A 20,653-nucleotide genomic window follows, 5' to 3' on the forward strand; every position below is an offset into this window, starting at 1 on the left:
CCCTAGAACACCTAAGCGCCCTGCCATTGGTTGTACAGGCCTACGTCGCTACCGTAGGAAATAGCCAACTTCACCGCAATGAAGTCTCTAGACACCATCTTTAAATTGGGCAATTTAGGAAAAAGAATATTTGTTGCTCTCTCAAATGTTTATTTAATTATACGTTGGCAACGATCGTTATGCTTTCTGTATGATTCTAGTGCCGAGAAATTTTAAAGCTATAATTTTAAGTTAAAATTAAGTTGGGGTATTTGCCCTTTTACAAGATGGCGACGGAGGATTCCGAATTGGAACTTTCCAGAGGATTATTTTGCGACGTTGTGCGTCGTTCTGAGTTCAGTGTATTGCAGTCGTTTGAAGTGGTGTGAAGGTAGGTTATGCTGTGGGGCTGTGTGTGATGGGATTAATATGGAGTTGTACTATGTGGGAGATATCAAGGTGAAAGTTCCTGAGAGTGCTCGATATTCCTTCCCGTATGAGCTTGTACATATCTACACCATAGAAGGGGGATCCGGGTTCTCGTCTTGCCCACTAGCAGTGCATGTTTACATGTGAGGTGTTTTAGTACACAGATCAGTGATGAGCCTATGGCAGATCACATCATACCTAGACTTCTAATCACTGTATACTCTTCTTTGTCCATTCCAATGGACCTTCTTATAGACCTAATGCTGTTGTTTCTGTGAGAAGCTGTTGTACGATTAGTTGTTGGCCATGTATACTTCAGTTATTATCGGGGAATATGTGATGCAAGCTAACTGTATTGGCAAGCAATTGAATAACCATAACTTCCTTCCTATTGGTTTAGATCAGAATTGATAGGCCAGGGCAGTACGTTATTCACTATTTTATATCAATCGGCAGCACTTAGATACTTTTGTTCATGAATATGATCGTATTTTGGTTGATCAGATTGTAAAAATGATGTGGTGGATACAGACATGTGATTGGCAGATTATTATTGTATCTCATTTATTAATCAATATGCCACACATCAGAAAGTGGATTTTGATTGAATTGGCTGTTAATGATCAGAATAGACCGTTCAGAGAAGAAAACAATCGTTTATCGAGGAGTCTTACAAAACAATCAGAATATGGAAGTGTACACTCCTCATTATCCACCATCATACTGTAACAATAAACTAAATAGTAAACGCACAATAAAAGTTGTAGGAAACCTTAGGCCTTGGCCCATATATTGGTTTTGAATACATTTTTATTTGTAAAATAACTTTTAACCTTTTTATGTTCAAACAGAACCACTGCTAAAGCATAAGTGCAGCCACAATAAACAGAAAAAATAAAGAAAATTTGCACAAGGGACATAACTTCTAGTCAATAAATGCATTCCTTGTGCTTGCAAACTATGTAGAGATCTCCAGCAGTCAGCCAGTTTAACATTCAAGTTTCAAAAAAAAAACAAATGCACTTTTTTTCTTTAGTGGCTTTTTTACCTGCAAAAAAAAAAAAGTGGAAAAATGGCAGCATTTTGTGTTCCCACAATGCTTCAATAAACAAAAACTAATATTAAGGCGGAGTTAAAGCCTCAAAGGTGTGTGTCGTGTTTTTTTTTTTTTTTTTTTTTTTTTTTTTTTTCGTCAGCAGCCCCCAGAACAGACCCGCGCCGCCATTGCAACTAAGGGAAACCAGCAGTGGAGCCATCAGGCAGTTTCCTACTGCACATGCACAAGTCGTGCTGCGCTTTCTGAATGGCCCTGTCGTCTTGGGGACACACAGGTCCCAGAAGGCTGCGTGGTGGGAGGCGCTTGAGGCAGAAGAGGAACACCTTTTTACTTAAGAGTCCTTTCACACCGAGGGTGTTTTGCAGGCGCTATAGCGTTAGAAATAGCGCCTGCAATCTGCCCTCAAACTACTGCACCATTCACTCCAGTGTGAAAGCCCCGAGGGCTTTCACACCGGAGCGGTGCGCTGGCAGGACGTCAGGAAAGGTCCTGCCAGCAGCTTCTTTGGAGCGGTGTGTTTATCGCTCCTCCACCGCTGCTCCCCATTGAAATCAATGGGGCAGCGCGGATATACCGCCGGCAAAACACCGCTATTGTGGGCGGTTTTAACAGTTTCTCGGCCGCTAGCGGGGTGTACAAGCGCCCCGCTAGCAGCCGAAATGCACCGCAAATCCGACGGTAAAACGCTGCTAAAATAGCGGCATTTTACCGCCGACGCTATAAGCTTGGCGGTGTGAAAGGGGTCTTAAGGTAAGAAGAAGAAAAGCCAGTGTTGATGGGGCAATCCCTCCCATGGAGCGATTGTGTTTTCCCAGCAGGGGGACACAGGGAGCCATCCCAGTCAGGACAACACACAGTGATTATTGCTAGTGGCTATAGCCGCTAGCAATAATCGCATGTAAAATCTGACAGGTTGGTTGTACCCAAGTTAATCAACTTGGGTACAATCAGCCTGCCCATACATGGTTTGAATCTTGGGCCAGTCCCTCCTTAACTGGCTGAGATTCCAACCGTTTATGCCCAGCTTAACCACTTGCCAACCACGATCTGGGAGGGCATCATATGATGGTCCTCCCTTGATTTGCGCCTGCTGTGGCATGTGGGCAGTGCACTCTGTGATCACTGTTTCCTCTGGACAAAGCTAATCACAGATCAGGTCAAAGAGCCAATCGGTGGTTCTTTACCATGTGATCAGCTGTGTCCAATCAGTTCATCACAATGTAAACACAAACCAGTTATCTGCATTCCTTTCCTCACTCTGACAGCGTGAGAAGAGGAGAGCCAATAACAGTCTCGTGTGAAAGGAACATCTACACTTATAATTGGGGCACTGATTATCAATGCAGTCCCAACAGTGCCCACCAGTGCAGCCTCATCAGTGAATGAGAAAAATTATCGGCTTGCAAAATTTTACAACAAACTATGAAAAACGTTTTTTTCTTTTTTTTGTTTATTTAGTATAAAATACAAATCCCAGTAGTGATTAAATACCATCAAAAGAAATATGTGTATTAAAAAATTCTAAAACTTTCATTCGGGTACAGTGTTGCATGACCACAAAATTGTCAAAGTGCTACAGCACTGAAAGCTGAAAATTGGCCTGGGCAGGAAGAGCGTAAAAGTAGGTAAGTGGTTAAGATAATCCACATAACTTCTGTGGGATGCAACAGATATTTCAAGATGCTGAAAGCGAAGTCCACAGGCAGTCGGGCCTCTCTCCCAAACATGAGCAGGTATGAGGAATAACCAGTGGCGTCATTTCCTGTGCTTTTATACACATGCACAACTGATGAGATGTGCCCGCTCCGGTGTTTCTTCTTTTCTGCTGTCCCAAGCGGATTGCAGAAGGGGGCAGTTGAACCTCTCAGGCTGTGTATCCTTTTGTGGGCAATAGGGGGTCATTCCAAACTTTTGAAGGCCCTCCAGATCAGGCAATAACCTGACAGATGGTTCTCAAAGTCCCTGCCCTGATCAAAGTGGTTTTGCTGGGGCAGCCCATAGTGGACAAAGAATTTCCCCATCAAGACCTTTGGCCACTGTGAATGCTCGTGTGTTTTTAGTTTTTGTGTGAAAAAAAAGCCTAGGTGTAGCCGGTGAAATGGTCTGTCATGGAAAAACTTTTTCCTGTGCGCTCAAACACCCAAATCAGGCAAAATAAGGCAATGCACCCCTACCCCATGGTTTACCAGGTAATTTCCAGTCAGTGTGTACATAAGTCTGTCAGTCTAACAACCAGTGTTTGTTGAAGGGACATGCGGGGAAACCAGCATCTGATCAGCACTCGCAGCCAATGGAGAATTTCATCTGCAAGGAAGACAACTCTGTTCTCAGTGTTTTTATTTATTTTTTGTTTTACCATACAGGGACAATTATGAGATTTGGGGGGGGGGGATTTAAGGTTTTATTATGCATTTACATAATCTGAACAGTAAAAGCACTTTAAGGCTGGGTTTGCTCTGTGTGCGGACGTGGCTCACGGTAGGGGTCCGGTGTGTCTCTGTTCCCCGTTTTTAAAGCGGGAGTCCACCGGGACTCCGCGTTTTTTTTTATTTTATTTTTTTTATTTTATTTTTTTAAAAGCCAGCAGCTACAAGTACTGCAGCTGCTGACTTTTAAAATAGTGACACTTACCTGTCCAGCGCGCCCGCGATGTCGGCACCCGAAGCCGATCGCTAGGTCGTCTGTCGGGTCCTGCCGCCGCCATCTTGGGTATGGGAATCAGGAAATGGAGCCTTTCGGCTTCATTTCCCGGTTCCCTACTGCGCATGCGCGAGCCGCGCGGCGCAATCGGGACGGTCCCCGCTGCCTCTGGGAACTGTGTGTTTCCCAGCAGGCAGCGGGGCACTTGCGCAAAGGGGCGAGCAGTTGCGGAAAGGGGCGTAATCTACGCCCCTTTCCGCAGACAGCTATCCCGGAAGTGGGTGCAGTTACCTGGATTATCCAGGTAACTGCACCCCCCTCCCCCCTGAAAGGTGCCAATTGTGGCGCCGGAGGGGGGGGGGGATTCCGATGAGCAGGGGTCCATTTTAGGGTGGACCTCCGCTTTAAGGGACGTATCAGGCCTGAATTTGGACCTGAAACAGCCAAAGACACGCAGGTCCCCTATGCAATGCGCTTTGTGGCCGCCCCGGGGATATGTGAAGCGGCTCTATTGAAAGCCAGTTAAAATCTCCTGTGATGCAAATTGGATGTGGGGAAACCTGCATCAGTGTAAACTAGGGCTGAATCAACTAACGATTATGAAATTAATTGATTACTATTTTCATAATTGATTAATTGGCCAGTAACATAATGGGGTTAAAAAAAACAAATTAGCCCTTTATAGTACAAAAAAGAGCAAATAATCGCTACTGTAAATATTACTTCCACAGTTCTACAGTAAAAAAATCAACCCCTTAAAGTAGTGATTATCTGCTTTTTTTTTTTTTTTTTTTTTTTTTTTTTTTTTTTTTTATATATACTATAAAGGGCTCATTTTAGTCTTTTTAACCCCATTATCTTACTAAGTGTCTTAGACCTGGTTCACATCTATATGTTGGTGCTTTTTGCAGAACTGCACTACAGTTCATTTACATGGTTTCCTATGGGATACGTTCAGATCTGTGTTTTTTTTTTTTTTTTTTTTTTTTTTTTTTTTTTAGCCGCTGCGTATTTGGAAACGGTCTGGAACTTTTAAACGCAACATGGTGCTTCTTTGGTTCAATATACTTCAATGGAGAAGCTGCAGAAAAGCATATAATGCATTTTTGAAGCAGTTTGTGTGTATTTTTTTTTTTTTTTAATCTGCCCCAAAAAAATACAAAAACTCAAATTGCAGTGAAATCACATGCACAGAAATCAAACGCACAGCAAAAAGCACTGCAGAAACAGATCAGAAGCAAACTGCGTAGGTGTGTACCGAGCCTCATGCTGGCCGCACGCATCAATTTTCAGATGAGAATATTCAGAGGAAAAATCTTTGCACATTCTCTGACTGAAAGAATTTTGTTTGAAATTTTCACTTGTTTTTAACATTCTGTTTTTAAAATTTAATATAATTTCTGAATGAAAATCACATACTGTCTGAAAATTCCTTTGACCAAGCAGTTTTCTATTTCCAAATTTTCCCGTCACTGTGGTTGAAAATGAATGTCAATTTGACCCACTTTTTTTTATTTATTTTTTTAAGGTTATTATCCGATTAATCGGCCAACTAATTGATTATGAAAATAATCGTTGGTTGCAGCCCTAGTGTGAACCCAGCCTTAAAGTCTTCATTCACCCCTGTATCTATAAGCATTGTGGAGAAAAAAAATTCAAAGTTCACAACACAGGTATTGAAATCCTGTCTTTTATTCTATGACCGCAAATACTGGCAGGCTGCCACCCTTCTAATCTAAACAACCAGCAGGTTTCAAGGACACATTCGCACCAGGTGCATTGGGCTGCACTGTCCCAATGCAAAAAAGGCAATATGCCTTGTTAAACCACTGCGATACGATGATGTGCGCTGAGAAAAAAAGTGCAGCATGCATTTTTTCATCATCAAAACTTGTTGCGATGCAGAACACCAACATAGTGCAGCTGCTGCAAATAGAAATGAAATGCCATTTTGTGACATTTTAATAAAGTTAATCTTTTCCCAGAAATCATAACACGTATAGAAAATAAAGTGCGTGGTCCTGGCTAATATATGAATATGTAAAAAAAATGAACTTGAAAACACTTTAACCTCCCTGGTGGTATGATTGTCGGATTTTAGGCTCTGAAAGCGGTACAATTATTTGGTATGGAAATTTGGCGTTTTTATATTGTAGAAATAATTCACTTAGTCCATCCAAACAAGAGTCTAATAGACCAGTGGTCCCCAACCCTTTTGGCACCAGGGACCGGCTGTGTGGGTGAAAATTGTGCCAAGGACGGGGGTGGGGGGGGGGGGGGGGGGGGGGGGCGATTTTTTCATGGGCAATGGCTGGTGTTAGTGATTCAATCATCATGGCACCATGCTTTCATTATTTCTATTATTACATTGCAGTAATAAATTAAATAGTTCAACTCGCCATACTGTAGAATCAGTGGGAGCCCTGAGTGTGTCACTTACCACTGTCGCCTGCTACTAGATGTGCATAGTCACTTGCCGCGCTGCCTGTCACCAGAAGCGGAATGTCACTTGCCACACTGCCTGCCACAAGATGTGGATTGCCACCTGTCACCAGATGCGGAGTGAGTGGAGCGCCCCTTGTGGTATGTCAGGCAGACAGCTGAGGGGGTGAATTACAAGTCCCAGCACACCTCCTGTACTCCCCCACACAGCTCACCTGTCATTGATGACGTCCCATCTCTGTGGGATCGCCCGTCTGGATGTTGCAGGGTGTATCTCTCCTCATGCTGCAACTGGTCTCATCTGGCAGAGGGAGGGTCCGGAACTCCTTTGGCTCTCTGGCTCCACCCTTCTGCCATCACTGATTAGCTGTCTGGGGGGCAGGCAATCTGCGCCGCTGAACAAGGAATCCTAAGACCCCATTCACACCTGAGCGTTTTGTAGCTTGACGCCTGAAGCTACAAAACGCTGGACGGGAAAAAATCCATTATTCTCAATGGAGATGGTTCACATCTCCACTCCAAGTCACCTGAAGCTCAAACAAGTTCCGGACCCTTTTTTGTCGCGCCAATCGGGCTGATTTGGGCGTTTTTCTTCTTTTAACATTGGTGACCTTTTGCCCTGCACAAGTTCGCGGCAAATCACGGTAAAAAAATGCGGTAAAAAACGCTGCAAAAACGCTACGCTCAGGTGTGAATGCAGCGTAAGTTTTCACACACCGAGGAGCCGGGGGAGAGCGGCGATGCGGGGCAGGCAGTATGAGATGATGTCATCTCTCTGCTCCCTGCTGCACCTCCGACACAGACTGGCTTTGAGTGCGGAAGAGCGATGATGCAGAGGGGGCGGAGAGAGATGATATCATCTCTGCTTGCCCGCTCTTCTTCAATCCACCCAGCGTTCTCATAACGGTAGCCCAGTATGTGTCTTGCGGCCGCCCGCGGGCCCACCTGCAGAAAGGCCACGGCCCGGTAGTGGACCGGGGGTTGATGACCCCTGTAATAGACATCCCGGGTATGATGAAATTTGAAATATGATGAAAATATATATATATATATATATATATATATATATATATATATATATATATATATATATATATATATATATATATATATATATATATATATATATATATATATATATATATATATATATATATATATATATATATATATATATAAATATAAAAAATTTTAAATCAAATTATTGTTATTGTTATGTGCTGAGTTGCAGAATTGTTGCTGTCATTACTTTTAGTGTTTGATGACGATTTTCCCCACAAATTACTATCGCTCAATTATACAAGTAATTTTCGCTGTTTTCTAGCTGGTCTATAACCACTTTTGATGTAAACGGACACTTTTTGGTTGCTATGGACAATCTCCAGTTTCCAGGCAGAAAGAACAGTATTTATAATATAAAACTGCATGCAGGACACTGGACAAACCACTAGGGACAAAGGGGGATGTGTAATTATTTGATACAGTACTATAATCTCTAAGATTACAGTATACTGTATCTATACTGTGTTTTTTACTTTTTGAATTTGGCGCCGAACTCTGTCCCCGTGCATCGCAACGCTGGCAGGGAACGGAGCTCGGCACTGTCACAGACCGAGCGAGACACGGCGGCTCGCAGGTCACAGCGGGGAGACATTGCTGGATCCAGGGGACAAGGTAAGTAACCCCCTCCATGGATCCAGCGATGCGATCCCGAGTCTGGCTCGGGAATACCGTTAATGGTAATGAAATCTCACCCCGAGCCTGACTCGGGAATACCGCCAGGGAGGCTACTAACTAAATTGCCTTTTTTTTTTTTCTTCTTCTTATATGTAATGCAAAATTATCAATTGATCCTGCCAGTAAAAGCCACTTCCTCTTTTAAGGTGAACAGTACAGTATGTAGACTTTTACATTTTAGAAAGCATTGTCACACTTTGAGTGATCCATCATGGGGCTATGGACCTGTGCTTGCAGCATGATGATGCAGCTTTTATTTTTATTGTTATATCTTTGCTATCCTGAAGGAAGTGGCTGGCCCTATCCCCACTCTGTCACGCCTACAATTTCTTCAGTCGTGATTTTATACTGTAGGCACAGGGTTTCAGATGCCACTCTGGAGGAGGGCATCAGTGGAAGTGCTGATGTAGGTCTCCACCTACAGCCCTTCCCGGTGAGACCAGAAAGAAGATTGTGGCAGCTGCGTGACTCCTACTAAAGAAAAATAAATTGTAAATGTCCATATTTGCTGCTCTTATTGAAAGATTTCAAATGTCTTTCTTTATAGGACTAAAGATAATCTGTCAAAATGTCGTACATGCTACCTCATTTGCATAATGGCTGGCAGGTTGACCAGGCCATCCTTTCCGAGGAAGATCGTGTGCTACTAATTCGCTTTGGCCATGACTGGGATCCAACAAGTATGAAAATGGATGAAATTTTGTATAGCATAGCTGAGAAGGTAAGCATTTAGGGCTTAGTGTTACTAAACCCAGGAGCCTGCATTCACTATACCTGGTCTCCCACAGTACACAGAACATGGAAATGCAATTATTTTTGTTAATATAAAGTGCTATATACCTTTTCTGATGTTTCTCTTGTGACGTCTATCAGTGTCCGGCCAAGCACTGGTTAGTTCTTCCCTGACTGTTGTATGAGGCTGCATGACCCCTGACCCTCTGTCTGGCACTTGCTGATTTGGCTCTGTGCCGATCACATGCACACTCCCAAGAAAATAAAACTCTAGCAATACATGCCAAACTGAGCATATGCAGAGTGCCTCCTAGGCCTCTGTTCTATAAGCAGATGGATTAGGGACTGTGGAAGAAGGGGAGGATCAGAGAAGTATATAAAAATGATGTACTATACCAAAGAAAGGGCACAGTGCCAAGTGCCACATAGGATCAGAGAAGACCGGATCATACAGCCTTTTTACACAATGCTGAAGATTAACCCCTTAGGTTCCACAGTGAGTATAACAAGCATGCTTTACTGCACATGCAGATTGATTTTACAATTGCGGGTTTAGTAACACTTTAACCCTTTTGACAGCAGGGGTTATTACAGACAATCCGGTGGCTGCAGGGAGACTCCTGCCTGTCAGGTGAGAGCAGTTGTGCGGCGGCGGTACATTTAGTGGAGCACAGGGTAGACCTTCGGGGTCTTTTAAACCCCTGCATAACTCAGAGAACCTGTTTGCAAAAAAATAGTTACACCCAAGCACAAAAAATTTCCCCCTTAAACATTTTTGAGACCCTGCCCCCACATATACACATGCAAAAACGTAAACTCGTGCATCGGGGTGCCTACGTATGAAAAAGTTGCTTGCAATCCACGTGTTGAATATCGCTGCGCATGCCGGAGTGAGAGCAAGAATTCTAACACAAGACCTCCTCACTAAACTGATACCAATCACATTTTGCGAGTGTATTTTGAGGGCTGGCGAGCTATGGCTGCCTGGCAGCAGGGGGCAAGCACTGCCGGCAGGCGAGTTGTATGGGATCTGTACTCCCAGCGATCAGAGGGGAAGAGAGGAGAGCCACCGCCAGGATGGTCAGAGCGCAGGGAACCTAACGGCTTTCATTTCAATAGTTCTGTGTTCCACGCCATTCGCCATCACATAAAGCCCCTCCTACGGGCACTTCGATAGACAGATCACCTGTCCAATCCTGGAACAGGTGATCTGTCTATCAAAGTTCCCTGAACAAGGGGGGGAGGGGCTGTATTTGACGGCACGTGGCGGGGAACACACAGCTAATGAAATGAAAGCTGTTATGTTCCTGGTACTCTGACAATCTGGGCGGCGGCTCTCCACTCTTCCCTTGCACAGGTAGGCTGCATTGCAGACACGGGATGCACAGTCTGCATTGGCGAACACAGATAGTTGTTTATTTTTCATAACTTAATTCGGCATAAAACCCTTAAGTGTCATTTCATGAGATAATTTTGAGGGCGTCATTAGGGGTTGGGTGGGGCAACTGATGGTGAGTAACCTTTGAGGCCTGGTTAGTAGCTTAGGACTTGAAATTTTGAGCCCTGGGATATACTAAACAAAAGTAAAAATCATCACTGCAATGGCCACATACTGAGATAGAGGATCACCAAATACATGGAATTATCCCCACTCCTTTAAGTGGAGTTGTACTAATAATAAAAATTTGGAGAAATTTTTACTCGCCTCCTAAATGCATGCAGCTAGGGGGTCCCTTGTAGTCTGGCTCCTGATGTCACTTCTCTCAGCTCAGGAAGGAAGAGCACCTCTCCCCCCCTCCCTCTAGGCGATCATCTGGGACACGTGACAGGTCCCAGATGATTGCTCGGGCATGTGCAGTAGGTGCCCGGCTGTGGTACAGCCGGTCGCCCACAGTAAAAATGTCAGCGCCGGAGATGAGCGGGGCTTCGTTCCCCCGCATCGCTGGACCCTGGGACCGAGTGTTCGATTATTAAAAGTCAGCAGCTGCAATATTTGTAGCTGCTGACTTTTTAAAATTTATTTTTTAAAAGCGGGGGGGATTGAACTTCATTTGAGCTGAACGGTGTAAAGCACAGATTGCATATAAGTAATGATTACTAAAAAGCTGGATAGATCACTGCTGCAGGATCAGCGATGTAACTGTGCAATGAAAAGGCTGAAAGTGCACTAAGATAGACGATACAAACAATGAAATCCTCTCCAGAGAGACTCAACTGTCTTGGAGTGGGGAATGTATGGGCAGATCCGGTGTCAGTAAGTCCACTCAATGAAGACAGGAGGAAGTATAAGACAACCATCACTGACAAACCTTGGAAGGTAAAGTCCTTACTTACTGTCGGTGAGATGGAGATTCCCTTACTTGACTCCATGCCTCAGAGGGGAAAGGACTCGGTGGTCTCTGCCGCCTACCGGAGCCATCGGTAGCGGTGGGAGAAGGGGCGGGCACCTCTCTGGCCACCAATTAAAAGGTGATCTTGCAGCGAATCCGCCGCAGAGACTTCTTTTATCTGAGAGTCGACCGCCCTCTGCTTAAGATACCAGGCATATGGCAACTATGTGCTGCCATAACCCCAGTATCCCCCGGTATTCAATGTCAAATAGCTGCCGTATAATGACGGTGTGTGGTCCGTATGTGGTTAACTCTTGTGAATGGGACCATTTGCAACTGGATAAGGGAGACCCAATATGGGTTCCCTGCGCTCAGTTGCAGACAGGAAACCTCTTTAAAAACAATTGGAGGCTGACAGCTCTCACTGCTATACACAGCCACTAGCATGTAAAGGCTCATGAAGTGATTACCTGTTAATGATTGGTCCTGGATGCACATGAATGGGGCCTATGTCTGTAGTTTAATTTATAGCCGTCATTGTGGGATGCCTGAGATGATCAAAAAGGAAGTATAAGTTTTTAGTAAAGGCACTTTACAAATGTAGAAAGGTTAACCTTGCTTGTTATACATTTCTTTTTGGAATATATAATTATAATTTTTTTTTTTTTTTTTGCTCCAGGTAAAAAACTTTACTGTGATTTATCTTGTGGATATAACGGAAGTCCCTGACTTCAACAAGATGTACGAGTTGTATGATCCATGTACAGTCATGTTTTTCTTCAGGTTGGTATTCATAATTGCCTGTATTTTGAATTGTTACTTGCATGGTCTGAACAGCTCCTACAGTGGAGTGGAGAAAACAGACTGCTTTCACACTGAGGAGCTTTACAGGTGCTATAGCGCTAAAAATGGTGCCTGTAAAGAGCCTCTCGAGGGTATACACTGCTCCTGAAGCGCTCTTGGTTATTGAAATCTATGGGACAGCACTGCCGGTGAAGCGCTGCTGCAGCGGCACTTTGAGGTCGGTTTTAACCCTTTAGGCCGAATGGCGCCGCTAGAACGACGGTAAAGCGCCGCTAAAAATAGCAACTCTTTACCACCGGCGCCTCTGTGTCAAAGCGCCCTTAAAGCAGAGTATCTTCTAGGATAAGGCACTGCTGGCCACTCGGCATGCACCTTCCAATCTCGCACATGCTCATAAACCACTAAGCAGGGCGCATGCATTGTTGTTCAGGTTGCCATAGTGATGCTACCAGCTGCCGATTCCTATTGACTCCTGGGACTGGTGACGCTCATCTCACAGGAGCCAATGCATGGCCTGAAATTGCGTACCTCGGCGCGGCAGGGTACATAGGAATAGAAGCAATTTCCCTTTTGAAACCTAGGTAAATCGACCAAAAAAAATAAAAATACCAATGCGTATTTTTTGATCAAAAAAGCGGCTTTATTGAGCATAGTGTACAGGATAAAGTTACCAAAGTGCAGCGCAACAGGCACTACCAAAACTAACAAGTGCATTTTACTTACAGGTGCATATACTATACAGATAAATGCAAAGCAAGGCACGGGGGACACTTATCAACATAAAAGCTTTGAAAAGGGTGCGGAGTGAGGGGGGGGGGGGGGGGGAGACAGTCCCCATAAGAAACCCGGGGGCATGCTGGATAGAAATCATCTAGCTTTCAATACTACAGGTACAAGCATCCTCCAACCATCTGTCCTAGATTTTATTGCATTTATGGGGACATCCCCTGTGAGTATACAACATTTTCTTGTGGGGGAGAGTACCGGGGAACCCATGCGGTCATGAAGGAACTGGACTACCTGTGCCCAGTATCCCTGTATAGTCGGGCATGCCCAGAGTAAATGATAGGAGGCATCTGGGGAAGCACAGCGAGGGCAGCGGGGATCGTGCTCAGGTCTGTATTTGGTGATACGATGAGGCGTGAGATATGATCTGTGCAGGATATAGAGGTGAGTGAGGCGATCTGAAAGTTTAGGTGACACAATTTTGTGGTTCGCTAGAGCTTTGTCCTCTTCATCCGACACCGCGCCCAAGTCACCCTCCCACCGAGAACGTACCAGAAGGTGGGCATACAGCTGTGAAATTAGGTGCTTATGCTCGGTGCCCAGCACTAGGTCCGCCAATGCTGGGGTTCCGATTCTTGGGATGCGGTTAGCAAACTGGGTATGGAGCGCGTGTCGGAGTTGAAGATGGCATGTGATTGGGTAGATCGAAGTCATCCTTGAGGACCTGAAAGGATTTAACCATCCCATTGGAGACCACCTGCGAGAGGTAGATGATGCCCCTGTTTGCCCACAACCCGGGATCCGGGATGAGGGCAATTTCCGGCATATCGGAGTTGTTCCAGAGGGGCGTATGCGCGAGTCGCCAAATTTTACAGTGGTGAGAAAGCATGGGGTGCTTATCTCTAGGAGTGGGCGGGAGGAGGGGGCTACAAAACAAAAACTGGAAAGGGTGAATCAGTGGGCCTGAGGTCTGCGAACATACTAAAGTGGTGTATCGGGCTCTATCCGTGTGATTGAAATGAAAAAAGTGGGAGAGTTGAGATGCTATGTAGTAAAGGAAGAGGTCAGGCAGGGCGGTACCACCAAGATCAGAGGGACATTTTAGGACCCGCCATGGCAACTTGTGCCGGGAGGAACCCCAGATAAACGTGTTGATAATAGATTCCAGAGCTTTGAATATGCGAAGGGGAAGGTGTATGGAAGCCTGCCAGAAAACGTAGAGGAGCTTGGGAAGGAGTATCATCTTGACTAAATTTATTCGGCCCATCACCCCGAGGGGGAGACGGGACCATACTTGAGTTGATCCAATAGGGGGAGTGATCGGAAAGTACCCTGGCCTCAAACCCTACGTCTAGGAGGAGAGGGGGCGAGAGAAGTATCGGGTCTATGCGGGACATGGCAGAGCGTGAGGGAGTGAAACATGAATAGTGTGTTAATGTGGGGTGTCTGTCTCCATGTGTCCGTGAGGGCAAATTCCGCGACGAATCTCCCAAACCTAGTGACACCCAGCGACGGGGGCGAGGAGGCCAGTGGGCTCAACCTATCGAGTGTGGGATTTATGACCATATTGAAGTCCCCTGCCCAAACAGCAGGCACCAAGGGAAATATCCTGCTGCAATACAGCAAAGGCAAATGGCGGGGGGGATGTAAAAGGCAAGGATGAGGAGTTCCAGACCTCCAATAGTAGCATATAAAAATAAGGAGCGACCCTGAGGGTCCGATTTGTAGTTCATGTAGCTGAAATTGAACGGTTTTAGCGATCAAGATTGCTACCCCCCCGGTAATTCGAGGTGTGCGGGGCTTGATAAAGCCAGCCCACCCACGGTTTTTTGAGACACATCTGCTTTTGTCCCGCTAAGTGAGTTTCTACCAGGATCGAAACCTCCGCCCGTTGAGACTTAATATGGGACAGGACTGCCGCCCGCTTAGCTCTATCTCCCAGGCCCCTAACGTTCCATGTCATAAGCTTAAGGGACGCCATAATGTATGTGTGGAGCGTATGCATATGCAGACCCCCCCCGGTCCCACCAACATTTCTACACATAAAGGACATGCCCAGCAAGTGCACAGCCCGCCCCAGCAGCCCGGGCCGCCAAGCCCCCCCAAGAAGGCCCCCCGGAGTAGACGGGGTCAGTAGCCGATGGCCACGGCCAGCGCCAAGGTGGCACAGTTCAGGGGGGAGTCCGGCAACCTCGGGCACATAGAGCAGCGAGCGTAGGCACCAGTGGGAGGGAGGAAGTACAGTAAATAACATAACATGAGTCCATTTGCAGCAGAGGATGTGAGGTAGCAAAATGCACATAACAATAAGTAACAAAAATACTGCATTAGCACTGGTCCGGCAAGGCAGGTTCAACTCTCTGGCCGCCTCCGAAAACAGAGGGGCAGAGGCCGGCCAGGGAAACTTGGGCTTACAGGTAACAGTCAGTCGCGGCAAGTACGCCAGCATCTTGGGGTAAGCCTCAGCAAGGTGGCGAGTAAACTGAAGAGCACACATCAGTTTCTGGGGGAGTCAACCAGTCCCAAACAGAACGGGCTAGCAAGGGCCGCCCGAGGCACAATAACACGGTATAGGGCATATAGCAGTGGAACAGGGCACGCAGTGCCAGAGCCAAGGGACAATATAAAGTCACCGGGGGAACCAGGAGAAGAAGGGGAAGCATGACAGGGGGTGTGCAGCTGAAAAACTCACATGTCCAAGGCTTGTGCACGGTCCGTGGGCCAAACAGAGAGCATCCGCGCCGGAAGTTGGACATCACTGGTCGGGCCGGCCTCGCCGCAGCGTTCCAGCCAGGAGAAGACTGCCTGCGGGTCCTCAAAGTGTGCCTTGCCATCCCTGGTCACACGGAGACGAGCTGGGAAGAGCATCGCATAGGGCAGGTGGAGCACGCGCAGTTGGCGCTTCGCCTCAGTGAACTTGGCTCTCTTCTTCTGCACCTCCGCAGAGAAGTCTGGGTACACCGCGACAGTCACGTTGTCGATCGGAATGTTGCCCCGCTCCCGGGTTAGCCTCAGAATGGTGTCGCGGAAGTTAAGGAACTTGGTGATGAGGGTCCTCGGTGGGGCTCCCGCTGGAGGCGGCTTTGCGGCAAGGCGGTGGGCGCGCTCCACCACAAAGGTCGAGGAGAATGCCTCTCGGCCATAGGTGGTAATCAGTAGATTCTCCAGGTATGTGGGGGGGGTCGGCGCCCTCGCATCGCTCAGGCAGGCCCACAAAACGAAGATTGCACCTCCGGAGGCGGTTCTCCATTTCGTTCTGTTTGGAGAGGATGGTGTTCAGCTGGAATTGCAGCTGCTCAGTGGTAACCTGGAGAGGGTGCAGGCCGTCCTCCACGTGGCCGACCCGGCGCTCAGTCTCCGACACCCACTCCCGGAGCCTGTGAATGTCCTGCCTTATCAAAGAGATGTCCACCTTCACTTCTTCGATCCGGGAGGTGAGGGTCGATTGGCAGAGAACTATGGCTTCGAGCACGTGGGTGGTGTCACTAGCAGGTTGCTCACCACCCTCTTCCTCACTGGGGTCCCGGTCCTCATGGCGGTATTTGTCCAACCTGGCAGCGGCACCGGAACGTTTAGGGGGAGACATGAGTAGTAGAGCAGCCCCAAGCCCTGGCAGCGTCCAAAAGCTGGTGAGAAATGCACACAGGATCGGGTAAAGGATATGCCTCGAGCGGAGCTCCTACACCGCACATCCTATTCCATGCAGCACCAGACCAGGCCCCCCTACCAATGCGTATTTAACCTACAACAATGCACTGGATGGCACAAAGTTATATAATGTGGGTGAAACTCCGCTTTAAGAAAAGTGTTACTGGCTAGATTACCAGGTGCAATAAATGGGTAAAAAGGCGCATAAAGAGAACGCATGCAGCTATCACATTTAGAGATCTGTAAGCTGCATAAAATGTTTTTTTCATAATTTTAAAACCACTTTAACTTGACCAATTCCAGCTGGCCATTTAAAGGGCTCGTAATACTAGAGATTGTTAGGCAGACTCCCAAATATGTGAACAGTGTGACTGATTGCCCCAGTGATCACGTAATCGGGAGTCTTTCCCACCAGGTCCTGATTGATAGCAGGGACAAGGAGTGGTCAGTGGAAGTGTGGTCAAAGTGCTGGGTACATTCAAACAATTCGAACAATTACATTAGAACAATAAGTGTGCTGGTCATTTGTTTAATTGCAATGACTGGGCTTTAAAGTGCGTTACCTGGAATTTCTATTTATTTTTTTATATGTATGTGTATTTTATAAGGCATCGACTTTCATGTACTTCTTTAATCTGAAGTTCCCGGTTGATCCTGCCAGTCACCTTTCTAACTTGTTCTTAATTGAGCACATAAAGCACAGACTGTTCTTCTGTGGTCAGTTTTCATTCATTGACTGGCCATTCAGAGGTGCAGGACACTGTGCAGACACACAGCATGCCTGTATTGGGTAGTTTGTTTAGCCACCACAGCCCCTGACCAGTCACAGCCTAACTCTGGCACACACCCCCCTCCCAATCACAGCCTGCCTCTTGAATGTGCTCCTTGCTCAAGCATAGTCTGCATCTTGCCTCTGGCTGAACAGTTTGGGGAATGTGGGCACACAGTGTGTCTTGTAATCTAGACCTACACTAACAGGAAAAAGAAATGCATGGCCATATGACAGATTTTTTTTTTGACCTTGGTTAAAGGTATGAAGGATCATTTCTGAAAATAAGCAATTATGGTACCTGCGTAGATTTATTGGTATCGGAAAGTGTCTATATAACATTGCATGTTCATCACAACTTTAAGGAGTTAATAAAATTACCCCGATACAGAAGATGATTTTGCCACTTAATATTTTGTGGTTGTAAAGGTAGAAGGTGTTTTTTTTTATTTTTTTATTTTTTATTTTTTTTCCTTTTCCTTAATGCATTCTCTGTAGTAAGGTAACAAGGCATTAAAGTAAAAAAAAAATCTGCTGTGTTCACCCCCACAACCCTCCCCCCACCCTTATCTCAGCCCAATCTCAATCCAGCGCTGTGCCCAAAAGCAGCAGCTCTCTCCTCTATCCTCACTAGACAAAAAGAGACAGCAATGGTGCTGCTCTCAATCATAGCCAGTGAGAAGAGAGCATGGGGTGGAACTGAGCCATGCTGTGTGTCAAAGGACACGCAGAGCTCAGCTCAGGATTGAGCCCACATGAGTGCCCCATAGCAAGTACTTGCTATGGGGGCATGCAGAAGGGGGGAGAAGCCAGGAGTGCCAGCCGGGGCCCCTAGAAGTGGAGGATCAGAGCTGCTCTGTGCTAAACCACTACACAGAGCAGGTAAGTATGACATGTTTGTTTAATAACAAAAAATAATAATCCTTTATAATCACTTTAAATGGCTGAAGGCAGATAAAGCAGTTAAATATTCATATTGTGATGGAAGCAACGGACATTGTACCAAAGTCACATAAATGTGCAGATGCAGCCATCAATTGATTGCATCCCTTATCTTGCCATTTGATATCGGAGTGTGTAAATTCTGGCTGTAGTTTTACATGGTTATCATATATTGTATTTTTCCTTTATAACAGGAACAAGCACATCATGATTGACTTGGGGACAGGTAATAACAACAAGATAAACTGGCCAATGGAAGACAAGCAGGAGATGATTGACATTGTGGAAACTGTTTATCGTGGTGCTAGGAAAGGTAGAGGTCTGGTGGTGTCTCCCAAGGATTACTCAACAAAGTACAGATATTGACGGATCTGTTTGTTAATGAGACCTTTGGATTTTTTTTTTTTTTGTGTGGACTAGAACTCCACTTATGACATCCTATGTGTTATGAGATCAGAAGGTGTAAGCAGTTTTACAGTTTATGCATTTTGACAACAGAAACATCCATAAACATTACAATCCATAATCTGGAAGTCCGAGAGGCCGAAGCCCAAACCATTTTGTTTATGTAATTTAATAAATACAACATTTTTACTTTGTTTTGTTTTTGAACTCCATCCAGATCATACATTTTGATTTATAACCTTGGCATGAGAATATTTAAGAGTCCGAAGTAAATATAATTAAGTGCTATGTTGCCAACACAACATCCTCTTCAGAAATGCAATTCCTTAGTAAAGTATAATGGTATTCCCACAGAAGAGCGACATTTTGGACACACACAGGATTACTTCATTAAAGCAACATAATACTAAGCTGATAACTTTTGCACTCTGCTACTGCTGCAGTTTTATAGACCTATTGGCATAATTCTTTGCTCTCTCTGTGGAGTACAAAACACCTACCCCCCATGTTACTAGAAGGAGGAAAGTGGAATGTGTTTTGTAGTAGTATCCTAATGGTCACAACTAGGGTTTCACCGATATTAGTATTAGGGGAGAGAGAGGGGTTGGGGCTCCTTGTCTGAATGGATACATGGAGCTGTGACTCTGCTCCAGTGCCCCCATTGGAAGCTGTTGACTGTGGGGGGACACTCAGGAGGGAGGGGCCAGGTACAGCAAAGGGACCCAAGAAGAGGAGGCTCCAGGCTGCTTTGTGCAAAACCAACTTGCACAGAGGCATTAAGTATGTTGTTTATTTTTTTTAACATGTTTATATTTAAGAATCACTTTAACCACTTCCATGCAACATTATAGATGTTTTTTTAGCAGACACCCTAGGGAATAAAATGGCGGTCATTGCAACTTTTTATGTAGCACGGTATCTGTGCAACAATTTTTCAAACGCTTTTATTTATTTAATTTTTTTTGGGGGGGGGGAAACTGTTTAGGGCCGGTTCACACAGCGAGGCGCGGCGAGGCGTCTCCGACTTGCCTCGCCGCGACCTGCGGGGACCTCAGCGGCGACTTGCAGAGGACTTCTGTATAGAAGTCAATGCAAGTCGCCCCCGAAGTCGCCCAGAAGTAGTACAGGAACCTTTTTTCTGAGTCGGAGCGACTCGAGTCGCTCCTCTCAGAACGGTTCCATTGTACAGAACGGGGGCGACTTGCGGGAGCGAGGCGAGGCGAGCCGTGTCGCCTCGCTCTGTGAACCGGCCCTTAATGAATTAAAAAAAATAACAAAACAGTAAAGTTAGCCTAATTTTTTTGTATAATGTGAAAACTGTTACACCAAGTAAATAGATACCCAACATGTCATGCTTTAGAATTGCGCACACTCATGGAACGGCGCCAAACTTTGGTACTTTAAAATCTCCATAGGCACCGCTTTAATTTTTTTTCAGAGGTTACCAGTTTAGCGTTGCAGAGGAGGTTTTTTTTCCCTCCATAATGGGAATAAAAGTAATGTAAACATCCCTTGTAATAAGAATGGTGCTTGACAGGTCCTCTTTATGGAGAGATATGGTGTCTGTAAGACCCCACCTCTCCTCCAGGCTGGTAAGCATGAGATCGAAGAAAAAAAAAAGTGTGATCCCATGCCTTCCAGCTGTGATTTTGGCTCTTACAACACGTGGCCTGGACAAGACGTCATAACGTCGCGCCCAGGCCTCCGACTGTCACAGAGATGATCTGGTCACCGGAAATCTCTATGCTTGTCATCAGGCGGCGGATTCCTTCTCTGGGTCCCCGATGGCACGGCAGAGCCGGAGGGTGGGGGATTGTCCCCTTCCATCGACTGTAAGAACAATCATGCGGCGGACCTGCCACTATGATCATTCCTACGGTGCACAGAATTGCCGGCTCTAAAAGATATCTGGGATGATGCTTGTAGCTACAGGCATCATTCAGATATCCCCACTGAAATTCAAGGATGCCATATGACATTCTTGGGCTGGAAGTGTTTAACCACTACAATACA

General features: G+C 45.8%; 1 protein-coding gene across 1 annotated transcript; it reads left to right on the forward strand.

Annotated features, from left to right (window-relative positions):
• The first annotated feature begins 251 nt into the window (after window positions 1–251).
• On the forward strand, window positions 252–18,829 carry LOC143996981 (thioredoxin-like protein 4A). The gene is made up of 4 exons (XM_077492316.1): window positions 252–370; window positions 8,832–9,005; window positions 12,026–12,129; window positions 18,430–18,829. The coding sequence occupies exons 2-4, from the start codon at window positions 8,853–8,855 to the stop codon at window positions 18,599–18,601; spliced, it is 429 nt and encodes a 142-aa protein (XP_077348442.1). The 5' UTR covers window positions 252–370; window positions 8,832–8,852; the 3' UTR covers window positions 18,602–18,829.
• Window positions 18,830–20,653: the final 1,824 nt, after the last annotated feature.

The sequence above is a fragment of the Lithobates pipiens genome, unplaced genomic scaffold, assembly GCF_037356315.1.
Source record: "Lithobates pipiens isolate NorthernLeopardFrog02 unplaced genomic scaffold, aLitPip1_a1.2 Scaffold_19, whole genome shotgun sequence".
Classification (NCBI taxonomy): Eukaryota; Metazoa; Chordata; class Amphibia; order Anura; family Ranidae; genus Lithobates; species Lithobates pipiens.

Coding starts and splice junctions, on each gene's coding strand:
- LOC143996981 (XM_077492316.1), top strand. CDS start 8,853: ATGTCGTACATGCTACCTCATTTGCATAATGGCTGGCAGGTTGACCAG. Junction 9,006..12,025: donor TGTATAGCATAGCTGAGAAG/GTAAGCATTTAG, acceptor TTTTTGCTCCAG/GTAAAAAACTTTACTGTGAT. Junction 12,130..18,429: donor ACAGTCATGTTTTTCTTCAG/GTTGGTATTCAT, acceptor CCTTTATAACAG/GAACAAGCACATCATGATTG.